The 16,362-nt window shown below is 37.6% G+C and overlaps 1 protein-coding gene across 7 annotated transcripts in view; it reads right to left on the reverse strand.

Annotated features, from left to right (window-relative positions):
- The window catches only part of LOC138712568 (cubilin), a 909,639-nt gene that overhangs the window by 147,835 nt on the left and 745,442 nt on the right, over positions 1-16,362 (reverse strand). For 5 of the 7 annotated variants that reach the window (XR_011335744.1, XR_011335745.1, XM_069844493.1 and 2 more), the window contains exon 4: positions 10,368-10,466. The exons of the other annotated variants lie outside the window; for them this stretch is intronic. Coding sequence is in view for 3 of the 5 variants with exons in the window: in XM_069844493.1 (XP_069700594.1) it covers positions 10,368-10,466 (99 nt within the window). In the remaining 2 variants the exon portion in view is untranslated. The remainder of the gene's footprint in view (positions 1-10,367; positions 10,467-16,362) is intronic. 7 annotated transcript variants of the gene reach the window in all.

A 16,362-nucleotide genomic window follows, 5' to 3' on the forward strand; every position in this document is an offset into this window, starting at 1 on the left:
CATTGTCGTCGGTGGAGTGCTATAACGAATACTGTGTTGAGTGAAAATCCAATTGTTGACGAGAGCGTTTAAGGCGAATTGTAGAAAGGAATTATTGTTGTGACGAATAAATTACATTGTTGTTACTGAAAAAAAGTCACAATATTTTACAAATGGGTTCGATTTAAGCATCGTCCTCTCATCGTATCTTCAATCCGTCAGAATCCTTCCTATGAGGTTTATGAGGAAGTTGGTTGCGTCTCTTCTGATGGCTCTACTAAACGTACTGATACCATCATAATTGATCGGCAGAAGGATAAGGGTGTCATTCTTGATCCCACAATCCGTTTCGAAATGCACGAGCAACAGCCAGAAGAGGTATGTCGTGAAAAACAAGTCATATGTGAGCCTTGTTGTCAGCATCTTGGAGCACAATACCACATCACACATTGGACAGTTTCTGAGCTCATGTTCGGTGCCCGTAGCACGATCCCACGAGAAACTTTAAATCAACTTAAACAATTTAAAATTTCTGATGCAACGATTAATGCCATAAGATCTCATGTGTTAAAATCATCCATAGCTACAATTAGTAATCATTTGTACCCAACAAACTTTTATTGTAAATGATTTCCTATGTTTTCGTATCATTTATCTTAATGTTTTCATTTTCCTTTCAAATTGTCACACAATTGGTTTTCATGATTATTCTTTATGAATTGATTAGTAGGCCGATCTATTCGAACCCTTACTTAGGGCGGCTTTTTTATTATTACTAGATACGATTTTGGAAACAGGGCGCATAAATCGTACCGCTCACTGAGTTTTAAATAATGCCTTTTAAAAAAAATGATAATTGTTAAACATTTCTGAAAAAAATATTTTGTGTCTCACGGTCCTGTCCGTATGTCTAACAATATATGCAATTAAAATTCCTTCCCATTTCGGAATAAATAAAGAAAGACTGAAAAGTGATACGATATAGGCAACCTTCTCCTATATTCCTACTACAAAAAAGAGTAATTAGAATAGTAGTAGGTGCCAAATCTAGAGAATCGTTTAGGATCTTTTTAAAAAAACCACAAATAATGCACATGGCTCCTCAGTATATTTTTTCATTAATAAACTTCCTCATATGTAATCGTGAAAATTTTGTAACTAATTCAACAGTTCATAGCATAAATATGCGTCAAAAAGATGACTTTCATAATCCATCGCCAAGTCCATCGTGCTAATAAAAAGGAGCGCGTTATGACAGGACAGGAATTAAACGGGAAATCCTTGGTAGATGAATATACGTATTAACACAAGACAATGAGGTATAAAATACATGATAAGAATTAGAAATGATGAATGGCGAAGAAAAGGGCTAGAATGTTAATAACAATAATAATAATAATAATAATAATAATAATAATAATAATAATAATAATAATAATAATAATAATAACAATAATAATAATAATAACAATAATAATAATAATAATAATAATAATAATAATAATAATAATAATAATAGTAATCAATGGACAAGGATGGTATGTGGGCATACAGAGTGTTCGGTTGAATGTGTGACAAACTTTGAGGTGTGTAATGTAACAACTTTTACTTATAAACCCATATTCTGCGTCGCTCCAGTACAAAGCTACATAACCTTGAAAACAGTTTCAACCGTGACTATTATTCAATTATTTTCTCCTCGTTTACAGGGTGGGATGCGAGGAACGAGGAAATAACTGTTGTTTTGTTGAGGCGACTCTTTTCATATCTCATTTATTTACAATTCAAGTGCGTACATGTTTTCACATAAATGCGCTACACAAATTACAAATGATTACATGTTAGTACATTTTATTTATTTTATTGGGTTATTTTACGACGCTGTATCAACATCTAGGTTATTTTGCGTCTGAATGAAATGAAGGTGATAGTGCCGGTGAAATGAGTCCGGGGTCCAGCACCGAAAGTTACCCAGTATTTGCTCGTATTGGGTTGAGGGTAAACCCCGGAAAAAACCTCAACCAGGTAATTTCCCCCGACCGGAATTTTAACCCGGGCCACCTGGTTTAACTGACCGTTACTCCACAGGTGTGGACTGTTAGTACATATTTACAAAATTAATGTATCCTCTATTTTTTTTCATAGAGTGCAGTTTCATGGAAAGGACTTTTCCGACAGACCTCCTACTGCCCCCTACTAATTGGTTGTCATAAATAAATATCTTCCTTACTGTGACGGAAATCTTGTCTTCTCTTTTCAGTAACCAATCACAACCCTCGTTCAGAAGAATTGACAGGTACCCGTCAAATACACGTGGAGGCAGAGTTGCTGCATTTTTCCAGACGTGGCTGAACGTTCCGTACTGCTCTCACAAGCATTTCATTTGGCACCCGGCCACACTCCTCTCGTCTGACCATAGAATGTGTCGCAAAAGGCTAGGTTCCTCTTGAATCCATGCTAGTAGAGACTCCGCAAACTCCATTCTGATATCAAAGTCCTCACATGACAGAGCTTGCACAAAGTATGGCTTCCATGGCCGCCAATTCATTTCCCTTAGCAACGGACCCATAAGATACACCAGATTCCCGCTGGTACTGTCGAATGGATTTCTTAGGACTTCTCTGGAAGGCCCCAGTAGCGACTGCTTTGGCCTCCTCTGTGATCACTGTTTTTGTTCGGCCAACACCCTTCTGTTACGTAACTGAGCCAGTGCGAATCAAGTTGGCGTGAAGTCTCTTGATGGTCTTGTAGTTCAGCTTCGCATTTCTTCCTTTCACCATTCTCCACCATCTCTGCACCATAATTGGGGACTGCCACACCTCCATTCGAGCAGCAATTCGTGTTCGATCGTACACAGTATTGTGGTCATGGTTAATGTTTTAAGATTTACACCAAATACCTTACTATAATAATACCGGTCAGCTGTATACTAGCAGCATTGGCGTGAGTGTGAAATATCGCGGACCTGACATCTAGCGGAGAGGGGTGGAATTACGTCCACATATACAAATATTAACATAGCGAGATTCGGCCTATTGTTTAAAACGTGAGTTACTAATGTGGAATTATATATGAAACACTTAAGAAATGTTGAATAATATTTAATGTAAAATTATTATCTTATATCAAAGCTGCATATTATGAAAAATACTGCATACTTCATATTACTTTCCGTAATTAATTGTTACATATTTTTTCTTTGGTTTAGCGAGACAAAATCAATCTGATATTAGGAATGAATTTACAATAATGTTTTATATACGCATTGCTGACAACTGCAAAGATAAAATTGATAGTAATCTGATGCTTGTAATAATTAGTAAAGGCATGTGGACAACAATAAAACTTAATTTGATAAAACCTTAAAATCCAGCACATTTTAACTTCTATTTATTTATTAGGTCTAAATAAAAAAAAAAACTAATTTGTATTTTTCTATCAGCACAAAGACGAAGGAATTAGGCCTACTAAAGAATGTTGTTGACTTACGTTTTATGAACTGTCGGAAATCGAAAGTACGATTTGGAGCAATTTGTAATGCTGCAATTGTCACAATTATAAACAGCACATATATATCCTGACATTTTAACACTAGTACTAATTCATAAAACTATTAACAAATTGACTAGCCCAGCAACAATATACATTGCAGTTGATTACAGCTTGTTTCGCTAGTATCTCCATCCCGGCAGGTAGGTAGCAGCACCATCGTCGTTCGCACGTAAAACTGCTAGCTGTCCGGTATTATTATAGTAAGGTATTTGCTTACACTACATTTTTCTGATTACATTAAACGTTTCGGACCGTACTGAAAACACAATAAAGTAAAATAAAATGTCAGCTTCTTTTGTGATTTTAATGATATGGAACACGATACATTTCAGCGGTGAAATGAATCACTTAACCTGATTGGTTTCGCTACTACAGTGTAACAAAAAGTTGAATATAAATATGGGTCGCCCTGTATTGTGAATATAAGCAGTTAATTGAAGAAGTTAGGAAGTATACATGCATGTGAGTCTTATTCGCTGTCCCCCACATTGGCGCTGCATGAGTTAAAAGAGATCGTACAAGCGAGGTGTAGAATAACATTGAACAATTTAATCCATTTTGTGAACGTCGATTAACCAAATGGTATAATTCTCGAATTCTGGAAGAAGCTAGCGTAACAATGCGAGTTATATGGGCATTCCATGTAAGTTTTGTATCTATAATAATTATCACTGAACATCAAGAATTTTTCTCCGACTTAAAACAATGTGTCCTTTATAGTTTGGTGTGCGCTGAATCCGAAAATTCATCTCTTTTCTTCCTATCACATAAGGTTTTTAAGATATGCTATGATTTAACTTTTCGATAAACGCTCTCCCAGGAAACATCTGGCGGGGGTTGGGGGTTGTAAACCAAAACAAAAGCTAATGCATTTTATGAGTTTATGACTTATTTCAGATTTCTTGTGCTTGTTGGCATGTTCTTTTGTACTTCTAATAAATAAACAAATATTGGTCCTTTCCATTCCGTAAATTTCATAACAGTTCAAAGTGAGGTCTATGTAATGAACAAACATGGATGTGGTTTTTAGTATTTAAAATAAAAGTTTACCAGTTTACGTGAAGACAGATTAAGAGAGGGCATTTTCATCGGTCCACAAATTCACAAAGTTATGGCTGACTCTTTGTTTGAGGAAAAACTTTCCGTTACAGAAAAAATGACATGGAGCGCTTTTAAAAACGTTTGCTCAAATTTCCTTGGAAATTCTAGGGCAGACAACTACATAGAACTTGTTGTGGAAACCATGTTAAGTTCGTATGAGTAAATGGGGTGTAATATGTCTCTCATAATACATTTTTTACATTCTCATTTCGAATTCTTCCCTCCTAGCCTTGGAGCGGTAAGCGATGAGCATGGGGAAAGATTTCATCAAGAAATATATGAAATGGAAAGAAGATATAAAGGAAGATCATCATCCAGCATGCTTGCAGATTTAAATTATTTTAAATGGTAAGTTTAAATTCCGAAATTTTCTCATTATACCCATGAAATAGTTTTATTGTTGTTGTGTTTTAAACTATAACGTCAGTTTTGTATTCAGTACACATTCTTCAAGTATTATGAGGCATTTTGAATCCTTGGTGTGTTGTAATTTTATCACTAGGCTAGCAGTGAAAAATAGAAAAATATTTTTTTGTTCATAAAAATTCTATTAATTTTCCCCGGATATAATTCTCGAATTCTGGAAGAAGCTAGCGTAACAATGCGAGTTATATGGGCATTCCATGTTAATTAAATACATATTAGCAATATTCACCTATTTTTATTTCGGAGCAAGACAAAAAGTAAAAATTTGTTGTTCAGTGATCTGTGTTTACATACGTATATTTATTTTTAAGGGTATACTGAGTCCGTAAGGGCTACCCTCAATGGGAGGCAGTTTGTAAATAAAATAATGCAGCTTCTTGACTAGAAAGCCATGTAACTAATTCATTTAGAAGAACCAAAGGAGGTGGATTATGGATAGCCCTTACAGAGAAGATTTTAAGCTTCTATCTTGGTAATGTTGAGTAGTAATCGCCAGCGAGAGAACCAATTAGATAGCACTTATAATGGTGTTTGAAGAGTACTAATTGCAGTATTTAGATTACAGTGAGAATAAAATGTATCATCAACATGTATGTGTGACGGTCGTAAATAAGGAATGCCATATGTGAAGAGATTGAAGAGAAGTGGTGATAGGATAAATCCTTGTGGTAATCCGGCTAAAAATGTTTATTTAATTTTGCTGTTCTACTAACAACTACTGTCATATGTTTGCCCATGAATTTCATATTGAAGGAGGTCAAGGCCATACCGGCAAATTAAATATAAGTTAGTAACTGGAACAGATGCATTACAGGACCTACTCTGAATATATAAAAATATGCAAAGCTGCAAAAAAGAGGACGGGAAGTAGCGTTTTGAACAATTAAATTATCGATATATATCGTTTTTATTATGTTGTCAACCAACCAGTATTGTTCAAAATTAATTTTATCATAATCATGGCGGTAATTTCGAATGCTAGCTATTGTTAAATATACTTCCTGTTGGCTTAAAATGTAAGCCTAGAAATAAAAATTATGGAATTATAAATAGAACCTTTTTTACTTACTTTATCCATTAATACAAATATATTCTATGGTTTTTTATGTGTTGTGGTTTACTTAGGAGTGAAATTAATGTTCTTCGAAACATGTAATTCTGGAATGAGTTTGAAGAAATGTAGAAGTAAACGAGATGGACTCATGTGCAGATGTCATCGGAGAATATAAGATATTGAATGACAAACACAGAAACGCCGTATTGTAGCACTTGTGAAATCACTTGGATAACGGAGAAAATAAAACGGATCATCTCCAGTGAGATCCATGTCTAGTAGGCCTAAATACAGTCACGGAGCTTGAGTTGTGAGGGTGCTAGGAACAATAGACTGTGCAGGTACTATTTCGCATTGTCTGTAATGAGGCGATATTAGCGATCCTAGTGGTTAGCAACTGTCTATGGATGCATATTTACTACGTATTGAGTTTCGTGATTGACTGTGGTAAAATGCTAATTTTTACACCAATTATTTATTTAATATTTCGGTTCGGGGAAAATAGTAAAAAGTGTTTTTGTGAAAGACTAGTATTTTCCCTGGACCACAAATGCAGTATAAATGGAGTAAAATTAGTATTTTATAATATATTATGAAGATGACTAATATGAACTTAATTTTATTGTTGTATTAATACCAATGTTGTATTATTTGAAAGTTTAGTGTTACTGTGTTTTAAGTTTAGTTTTGGTTTGTTTCTTTAATTTTATTTTGAATAAATATAATATATTGTATGACAAAGGTGACTAATATGAGCTTAATTTCATTGTTGTTGGTTTTATTAAAATGATACACGTTTGTAGTATGTTTTTAGTTTTGTTAAGATGGCATACTTGATATAATAATCGAAAATATACAATATATAATCCATACTATGGAATACTCTGAGTCCTATAATGCATTTGTTCCCTTAAATATCTTATTTGATAGTAATATAATTATGTTATCTCCTACTTCTTAGTTTTTTATTATTGTTCGCAAAATAGTCTCATTCAAAGATAACGCGAGATTTCATCTCTTTGGATAATTCACTCGTGCTAAGAGCTCGTGAATCATGGATAGAATGAGAACTCTTATGATAGTACTTATGATTGTTTGGTGCTCCTTGAAATACTAACTGAAAATTACAAAATGCAAATAAGCAAAAGGAATATAGATGCAATTTAAGATTTCATAAAGGCTAAATGTGGAGCTCGTTTCCAAAAGGTACCAAATCCAACAGATCTAATTTTACAGGAAATGAAAAAAACTGCTCATAGTTGTAAAAAATATTATATATTATGGATCTATGTCACTATTCTTTATGTATTTAGGCATATATTTAAGATATTTCACACATTTTCAGGAAGTTATTAATAATTTTAGTTTGGATTTGGTACATTTTGGCAACAAATTGGATGAGGTACATATTGGCATGAGACAATTCAGTAATCATGAATGAGAATGAATGTACAGGAATTATTTACTATCACTGTAAAAGTGAATACATAATTAAACATTTTTCATTAAAAAAATTTAGGCTATGTTTGTTGTTTTCGTTTTTGGTTGTTTTACGACGCTATGTTTGTTGTTCTAATCACCATAATTAACATCAATGTTATCATCATACTCTGTTTTAACAACAGACTCAAAATTTGTAGTATTACTGTAAAGTTGGAGTTTATTAATGTCAAAATAGCCCATGGATACTAACAAAGAATCTTTTTTCTTAGCCTCCTGAACATGGCTTTGATATTGGCATGGAATAATTCAGTATTATAAATGGGGATGTAAAGGAATTATTCATTAGCACTATAAAATTAAATAGGCTACATATTACTAAACATTCTTAATTAAATTTCACAAAATGGAGGCTATGTTTGTTCTAATTATCATAATCAACATCAATGTTATCCTCATCCGCTGTTCCAATAATAAAATCAGAATTTATAATATTATTGTAAAATAATCCAAACAACTAATACGTCACTATAATAGCCAATGAAATTTCTGCATGACGCATGACATGTCAGTGACACAAAATCGAGAACCAATAGGAACACGCTAGAGATTTGGTATGTTTTTGCATCAAACTCAGCATGGATGTGGTATTTTCTGCTGCAAAACAATGTTTTCAGTGACTTCTGGAGACATGATTTGGTACTTTTTCGAGAGAAATGGTTAGTGTTTCCGTTCTAGAGGTAGCTAAGAATGTGCTGCCATCTGTATTCGTTTTTCGAAAATTGTGGATTTGGTACCTTTTGGCAACAAGCTCCACAAATAGAGTGTAGATACCGATATGTATACTGCATCTCAATGGTTTTATTTTTAAACTATATGATATTATAATGAATTACATATGAAGAGTTCGCGGGAAAAACGATGAATGTCACAGTTTTCTTAAGGTTGATGCCATTATCTAATTCAATGGATCAATGCGAAATTTAATGTTGTTCTTATGAAAAATGGTAAAAAGGAGAATTATCACCACGAATACAGTAATCCTTTCCTTTATTTTCTACAGAAACAGCACTAAATCTTGCAGTTATAGACTCAATTAGATATATAATCTTTAACAGAAATGTGACATTCATCGTTTTTCCTGCGAATTCTTCATATTATTTCTTCAACAAGGGAGAAACTTAGTTAAATGTGGTTCACCAACATAATGAACCCCTGTAAATTTTGTTTTGGCTAAGAACTTCCATAACCAAACCGATAAATTTGTTTTACGATGCATTCCAAATCGTTAAGTCTGATAATAATATTATATGAAATAACTTTTGTGGAAATTTCGTTGCAATCCACACACACATATATATATATATATAATTTGAACTGGTAATGGAAATTACGGGAAAACGGCTGAACGGATTTTAATAAATGGCCCCTCATTTTGAAGCTTGGAACCCAAAGTTTTTCGGAAAAGTAGTAGTTTTCAGTGAAATGTCAATTTTCCTATATAATTTTCCTATTTTTCAAAATCCATCTGTTGTCAGTTTTGAGAACTAATTTTATTGAATCACGGCCGGCTTGATTGAATTTCAGAACAAAACACACACTACAATAAACAATAGGCTATTACACGAAGGCCATGACCTGCAGGATTGCTGACATATTTAGAGCTCAATTCAATTTGATATTAAAAACTGATTCTGCAGTGTATAATTTTCTGAGTACAGCTGTGTATTGGATATTCAAATCTACGAAACTTGAGGTGGCTTGATGACATTATTACCATTAAAAATGAAATATTATTATAGTTAATATCATGATGCGTCTATTTTTCATTAATTGTACATAATATTGATGCCATATTGATGACATGAAAGTGAAACGTTTTGAGGTTACGTAAGTAAATGTAGAGAATATCTTAATTTAGAGCTTCATTTCTATAATTTACTGAGTGGCTCCTATATATATAACTACAAAACTTAAGTAAGATAATAATATTGTTATTAAAAATCAAATATTTTTATACTTATTAACCCAGTGGGGTTGGGTCTTTTTCATATACTTAATGGTGGTGGCTAGAGAGAGCGCAAAAATTACAGGTCCTAAGGAAAGATAAAAAGGTATTACTTACTGATAAAATAAGAGGCCTAGAAAATTTTGTAGTCTCCAGATCATTTCAGCAAGATCTCTTAGTAGGATAAAATGATTTTACGCTCTACATTTGAAGTTCTACATGCTATTGCTCGAAAGCTTAGCAAACCTGACATTTTTTTAAATTTTGCCTACAATCCACAATGACCTGAAATAGCTACTGCTATCGTCCTGACATTGATACTTGCGTTTTCGTGTTGAAACTCAAAAACTGAAGATGGATAGGTTCAAGAAAAAGTATTTGGCCTAAAAAAAATCCATTCAGAGGGAGTATGTTTCATTATTATGGAAGCAAATAACTATCAAAAAGACAAGTATTTTTCATTGAAAATAAATCTGAAGAATTTTTATTTGAATGTCTAACGAACTTAGTTTGCAGCAGGAGTTTGCAGCAGAATTTGCTGCACAAGTCACTAGTTTAATTGAAAATCACTGAAGAAAATAAAACATCCGTGAAGAAAATACTACATACTCTGATCGCTAAACACATTTTCTGAGATGTGACAACACAGTCTTACTACAGAGTGTTCTCTTTAGAAAGAAGCTAGACAGGCAACGGGAAGCCCATGTCTAGTCTTCATTTAAATAGAATTCTCTGTATGTCATGCAATGTCAGCTCTACTAGCAGTAACACGAAGGGGACAGCAGGAACAACAACAAAAACACGTACTTGGAGCTTTGGTAGGAAAGGGGCCCAACAAGGGGGCCGAGCCCCCCGGTGCAGGCCCGGGCGTGGAGTCTAACGATGCGCTGAATGTCGCGGTGCGCACTGCATGCCGGGAGAGTAGCGGAAGGAGACAAGAAAAAAGAAACAATATTAGTGAAGGATTATAATAAAGGGTTTAAAATATATCTATAGAGGATGCTACTGGAGAGGAAATTTCACCAAAAAGGGATTCAAAAAGAGGTGTTACAGTCGATGCTAAATCAAGAAATATATTTAATTTTCAATTAAAAACTAACTCTACAGGTTAAAGAAATATAATGGGCTATCAGCATGGAAGGTTTATAGATCTTCGTAGGACATTGGGTAGATAAATACCTCATTAAATTGTACTAAAATAAGAAAATCTAATTACTATATCATTATATAAAATATAACTACAATGTTCCAGAGCTATAGATAATAGCGGTCGCTTTAGTAAGTGACAATAATCTTTACGATCATTCAATATTTCATATGTATATACCTCATTAAATTGTACTAAAATAAGAAAATCTAATTACTATATCATTATATAAAATATAACTACAATGTTCCAGAGCTATAGATAATAGCGGTCGCTTTAGTAAGTGACAATAATCTTTACGATCATTCAATATTTCATATGTATATACCTCATTAAATTGTACTAAAATAAGACAATCTAATTACTATATCATTATATAAAATATAACTACAATGTTCCAGAGCTATAGATAATAGCGGTCGCTTTAGTAAGTGACAATAATCTTTACGATCATTCAATATTTCATATGTATATACCTCATTAAATTGTACTAAAATAAGACAATCTAATTACTATATCATTATATAAAATATAGGCCTAACTACAATGTTCCAGAGCTATAGATAATAGCGGTCGCTTTAGTAAGTGACAATAATCTTTACGATCATTCAATATTTCATATGTATATACCTCATTAAATTGTACTAAAATAAGACAATCTAATTACTATATCATTATTTAAAATATAGGCCTAACTACAATGTTCCAGAGCTATAGATAATAGCGGTCGCTTTAGTAAGTGACAATATCTTTACGATCATTCAATATTTCATATATATATATATATATATATATATATATATATATATACACGTCATTAAATTGTACTAAAATAAGAAAATCTAATTACATCATTATATAAAACATAACTACAATGTTGCAGAGCTATAGATAACAGCGGTCGCTTTAGTAAAAGACAATATCTTTACGATCATTCAATATTTCGTATATATACCTCATTAAATTATACTAAAATAAGACAATCTAATTACTATATCATTATATAAAATATAACTACAATGTTCCAGAGCTATAGATAACAGCGGTCGCTTTAGTAAGTGACAATATCTTTACGATCATTCAATATTTCATATATATACGTCATTAAATTGTACTAAAATAAGACAATCTAATTACTATATCATTATATAAAATATAACTACAATGTTCCAGAGCTTTAGATAATAGCGGTCGCTTTAGTAAGTGACAATATCTTTACGATCATTCAATATTTCATATATATACGTCATTAAATTGTACTAAAATAAGAAAATCTAATTACTATATCATTATATAAAACAAAACTACAATGTTCCAGAGCTATAGATAATAGCGGTCGCTTTAGTAAGTGACAATATCTTTACGATCATTCAATATTTCATATATATACGTCATTAAATTGTACTAAAATAAGACAATCTAATTACTATATCATTATATAAAATATAACTACAATGTTCCAGAGCTATAGATAATAGCGGTCGCTTTAGTAAGTGACAATATCTTTACGATCATTCAATATTTCATATATATACGTCATTAAATTGTACTAAAATAAGAAAATCTAATTACTATATCATTATATAAAACAAAACTACAATGTTCCAGAGCTATAGATAATAGCGATCGCTTTAGTAAGTGACAATATCTTTACGATCATTCAATATTTCATATATATATATATATATATACGCACAGTAAAACCTTGGATTTCCAGCATAATTCGTTTCGAAAACGTGCTCTTAATCCAAAACACTCGCATATCAAAGTGACTCTCTACATAAAAAAAAAACAATGTCAACTCAGATTAATTCGTTTCACAATCTTTTATTCATATTGTGATTTTATTTAGTAACAACAATGTAATTTATTCGTCACAACAATAATTCCTTTCTACAATTCACGTTAAACGCTCTCGTCAACAATTGGATCTTCACTCACACAGTATTCGTTATAGCACTCCACCGACGACAATGACAATTGACTTGGACTATTACGCACAACAATGAACTGTTAATCTTAACTAATATTTACAAAGCACTATTTACAAATCAGAACTATCAGTTCTCAGTTCACAGTTCTTCTATCTCAGTCACTCGAGTTCACAATATCTCGAACCACAGACCTGCAGAGACAGTTCACTGTACTCGAACTCGGGTCCCTCCAACTGCGGTCCACTGCACTCGAACTCAGGTCCCTCCAACTGCGGTCCACTGCACTCGAACTCAGGCCTTCGGATGCTGACGCAGATGCGGACGCACACTCGAGTCGAACTCCGGCTGGCTTGCTTGCTCTGGCTTTCTCACTGACTGAATAACTGAAAACTCTGAAGACTCTCTAGTTCGCTGGCGCCTGCTCTTTTATAGCAAAATCATAGTTGCGAGAACCTTCTACAGGTGTGTAGAGAATTATCTCAATATCTCTACATCGACATTTCTGGAAGGGCCGGGAAGGTCGTTCCACATCCACTGCGTAGCAGCTGCGCGCGCAGACTCGTCGCATGACGTAATACACCCTCTCTCCCTTCTCTCCACCGCGCGACGTCACCCAATGTTCCGTGGAGCCCGTGCGATCTGCTTTCTTGCGGGACGCTGGTCGTGAGTTCGATTCTCACGTCGCTGTCACATTGCCCCCTCCTTAGGGCTGCTCGTCCCGGGCAGTCCCTTGGTAGGCTGCTAATCGGTCCAGATGCACCACCATCATCTTCCCTCGAGGTTGTCGCTGGATCCGGTACACCACGTCGTTGATCCGGGTCACCACGCGGTATGGTCCATCCCAGGCACGCTGCAGCTTTGGTGATTTCCCTTTGGTCCTGGTAGGTCGATACAGCCACACCAGGTCGCCCTCCTGGAATCCTGCAGAGTTGGCTAATCTGTCGTAGCGCACCTTCATCCTGTCGCTGGCCATCTTGAGGTGCTCTCTGGCCAGTTGGTGAATTCCATTCAACTTCTCGGTGAGTTCTGCCACATAGTCAGTCGCTGGCTGGTCGGCGCTGGGTGGCGTGCCAAACAGCAGATCACAGGGCAGGCGCAGCTCTCTCCCGAAGACCATGTTTGCCGGTGTCATCCCTGTTGTATCGTGGACCGAAGCTCTGTAGGCCAAGAGGAACAGTGGGACTCTGGCATCCCAGTCTCGTTGATGGTTGGACACCACCTTCCGCAGATGCTCTTCCAAGGTTTTGATGTAGCGTTCCACCATACCATCGGACTGTGGGTGGAGGGGAGTGGTCCTGGTTTTATGCACCCCCAGACGCTCGAACAATTCTCCCATCAGGTTGGATTCGAAGTTGCGCCCCTGATCGCTATGCAATTCCCGGGGCACCCCGAATCGGCAGATGAAGTTGTCAAGCAGCGCGTCGGCCACCGTCGAAGCCTCTTGGTTGGGAATCGCGTACACCTCTGGCCATTTTGTGAAGTAATCCATGGCGACTAGCAGGTAGCGGTTCCCGCGATCCGTGACCGGGAACGGTCCAGCAACGTCGATGGCGATCCTCTCAAAAGGAGCTCCCACGTTGTACTGCTGCATGGCTCCCCTGCTGCGGGTCCTTGGTCCGCGACTGGCTGCACAGGTGTCGCATCTTCGGCACCATTGTTCCGTGTCGGTCCTCTGATGCAACCAATAGAACCTCTGCCTTAACTTGTCCAGCGTCCTGTTGGCTCCCAGGTGGCCTCCAGTCACTCCAGCATGAGTCTCCTCCAGCACTTCCTTCACCTTGCTCCTGGGCAGGACAAGTTGTTCTATGCGGGTCCTTCCATCGGCCGACTCCCAAATCCTCTTCAGGATACCGTCCTTGACAGTGAAGGATTCCCACTGGGCCCAGTAGCTCTTGTAAGTGGTGCTACGGTTGGCGATATCGGCCCATACTGGTCTCTGGCCGGACTCCACATCACGCAGTAGCTGTCCAATGTTTGGGTCCTCCAGCTGCTCCCTCCTTATGGCGGCGTTATCCCATCCTGGGCTCGGCTGGGCGGCAATTGCTCTTACTGCGTGGGCGCCATCCCGCTCTTCTACTTTCAGGCAGTGTTTGCAGCCATCCGGGCACGGACGTCGTGACAGGGCATCAGCGTTGGAATGTTTCTTCCCTTGTCGGTGTTCAGAGGTGAAGTTGTACTCCTGCAGACGTTGAACCCAACGGGCGGTCTGCCCCTCCAGATTCTTGAAGCCCAATAGCCAGGTGAGTGCAGAATGGTCTGTCCTCAGATGGAATTCCTGGCCATACAAATATTTGTGGAAGTGCTTCAGGGCTTCCACAATGGCAAGAAGTTCTCTACGCGTCACACAGTAGTTTCTCTCAGCCTTGGATAGTGTTCGGCTGAAGTAGGCAATCACCCTCTCTTGCCCGTCCTGTTCCTGAGAGAGTACTCCGCCGATGCCTACGTTGCTAGCGTCCGTGTCGAGCGTGAACTTCCTTCCAGGGATGGGATATCCCAGTACAGGAGCAGTGCAGAGCGCCTCTTTCAGTGACTGGAAGGATGACTCCGCCTCGTCCGTCCACTGGAATTGTTGTTTCTCCTCGGTCAGCTGGGTTAGAGGCTTAGCGATGTTGGCGTACCCAGCTACGAACCTTCTGTAATAAGTGCAGAGGCCGAGAAAGCGGCGCAGCTCCTGCTTGTCCCTCGGTCTCGGCCATCCTCTGACGGCTTGTAGCTTCTCCGGGTCCGTGGCCACTCCGTTGGTCCCTACTACGTGTCCCAAGTAGTTGACCTTCTTCTGGAATAGATGACATTTCTTCGGGTTCAACTTCAGTCTGGCTTGTCGCAGTCTCTCGAACACTTTCCTCAGGTTCAACAGCTGTTCGCCGAAAGTCTTGCCCACCACGATGACGTCATCAAGGTACAGCAAACAGGTGTCGTATGTCAGGCCTCTCATTACGGACTCCATTAGTCTCTGGAATGTAGCCGGGGCGTTGCAGAGGCCGAACGGCATAACGGTGAACTGCCATAGTCCCTGGCCTGTAGAGAATGCCGTTTTCTCCTTATCCTCCGGATGTAGGGCCACCTGCCAGTATCCTGACTTGAGATCCAACGTCGAGAACCACTCTGCTCCGGCCAGGGTGTCCAAGGTGTCGTCAATTCGTGGAAGGGGAAAGCAGTCGTTCCTGGTGACGTCATTCAGTCTTCTGTAGTCCACGCAGAAGCGCAGGTCCCCATTCTTCTTCTTCACCAGCACCACAGGTGATGACCAAGGGCTGTCGGATTCCTCGATGACCCCTCTTGCTTTCATGTCCTCCAGTTGGTTGTCAATCTCCCTCTGTTTAGCTAGAGGGACGCGTCGAGGAGGTTGTCTGATTGGGCGAGCATTTCCGGTGTCGATGCGGTGCTGGACTTTCTCCGTTCTCCCGTAGTCATTTTCAGACAGACTGAACACGTCCTGAAATTCTGTCAGTAGATCGTGGACTTGTCTTCTTTCTCTTTTGCTTAAATTCGCCGGCAATTCTCGAGCCAGCTCTTTCAGTGGTGGGTCTAAATCTGGACGTGGTCGGTGACACTCCTCGTTTTCTGCCAGCGACGTCACAGACACCACCGGCTCGACGTTACCTAGTACAGTTCCACTAGGCACCTCCTTGTCCCGATTGGTGACATTCAGGACCCTCACCGGTACCACCTTCTGATTCGGGAGTAAGGATCTGGCCACATAAACCCCATCTATCGGAGT

The sequence above is a fragment of the Periplaneta americana genome, chromosome 13 (genome assembly GCF_040183065.1).
Source record: "Periplaneta americana isolate PAMFEO1 chromosome 13, P.americana_PAMFEO1_priV1, whole genome shotgun sequence".
Lineage (NCBI taxonomy): Eukaryota > Metazoa > Arthropoda > Insecta > Blattodea > Blattidae > Periplaneta > Periplaneta americana.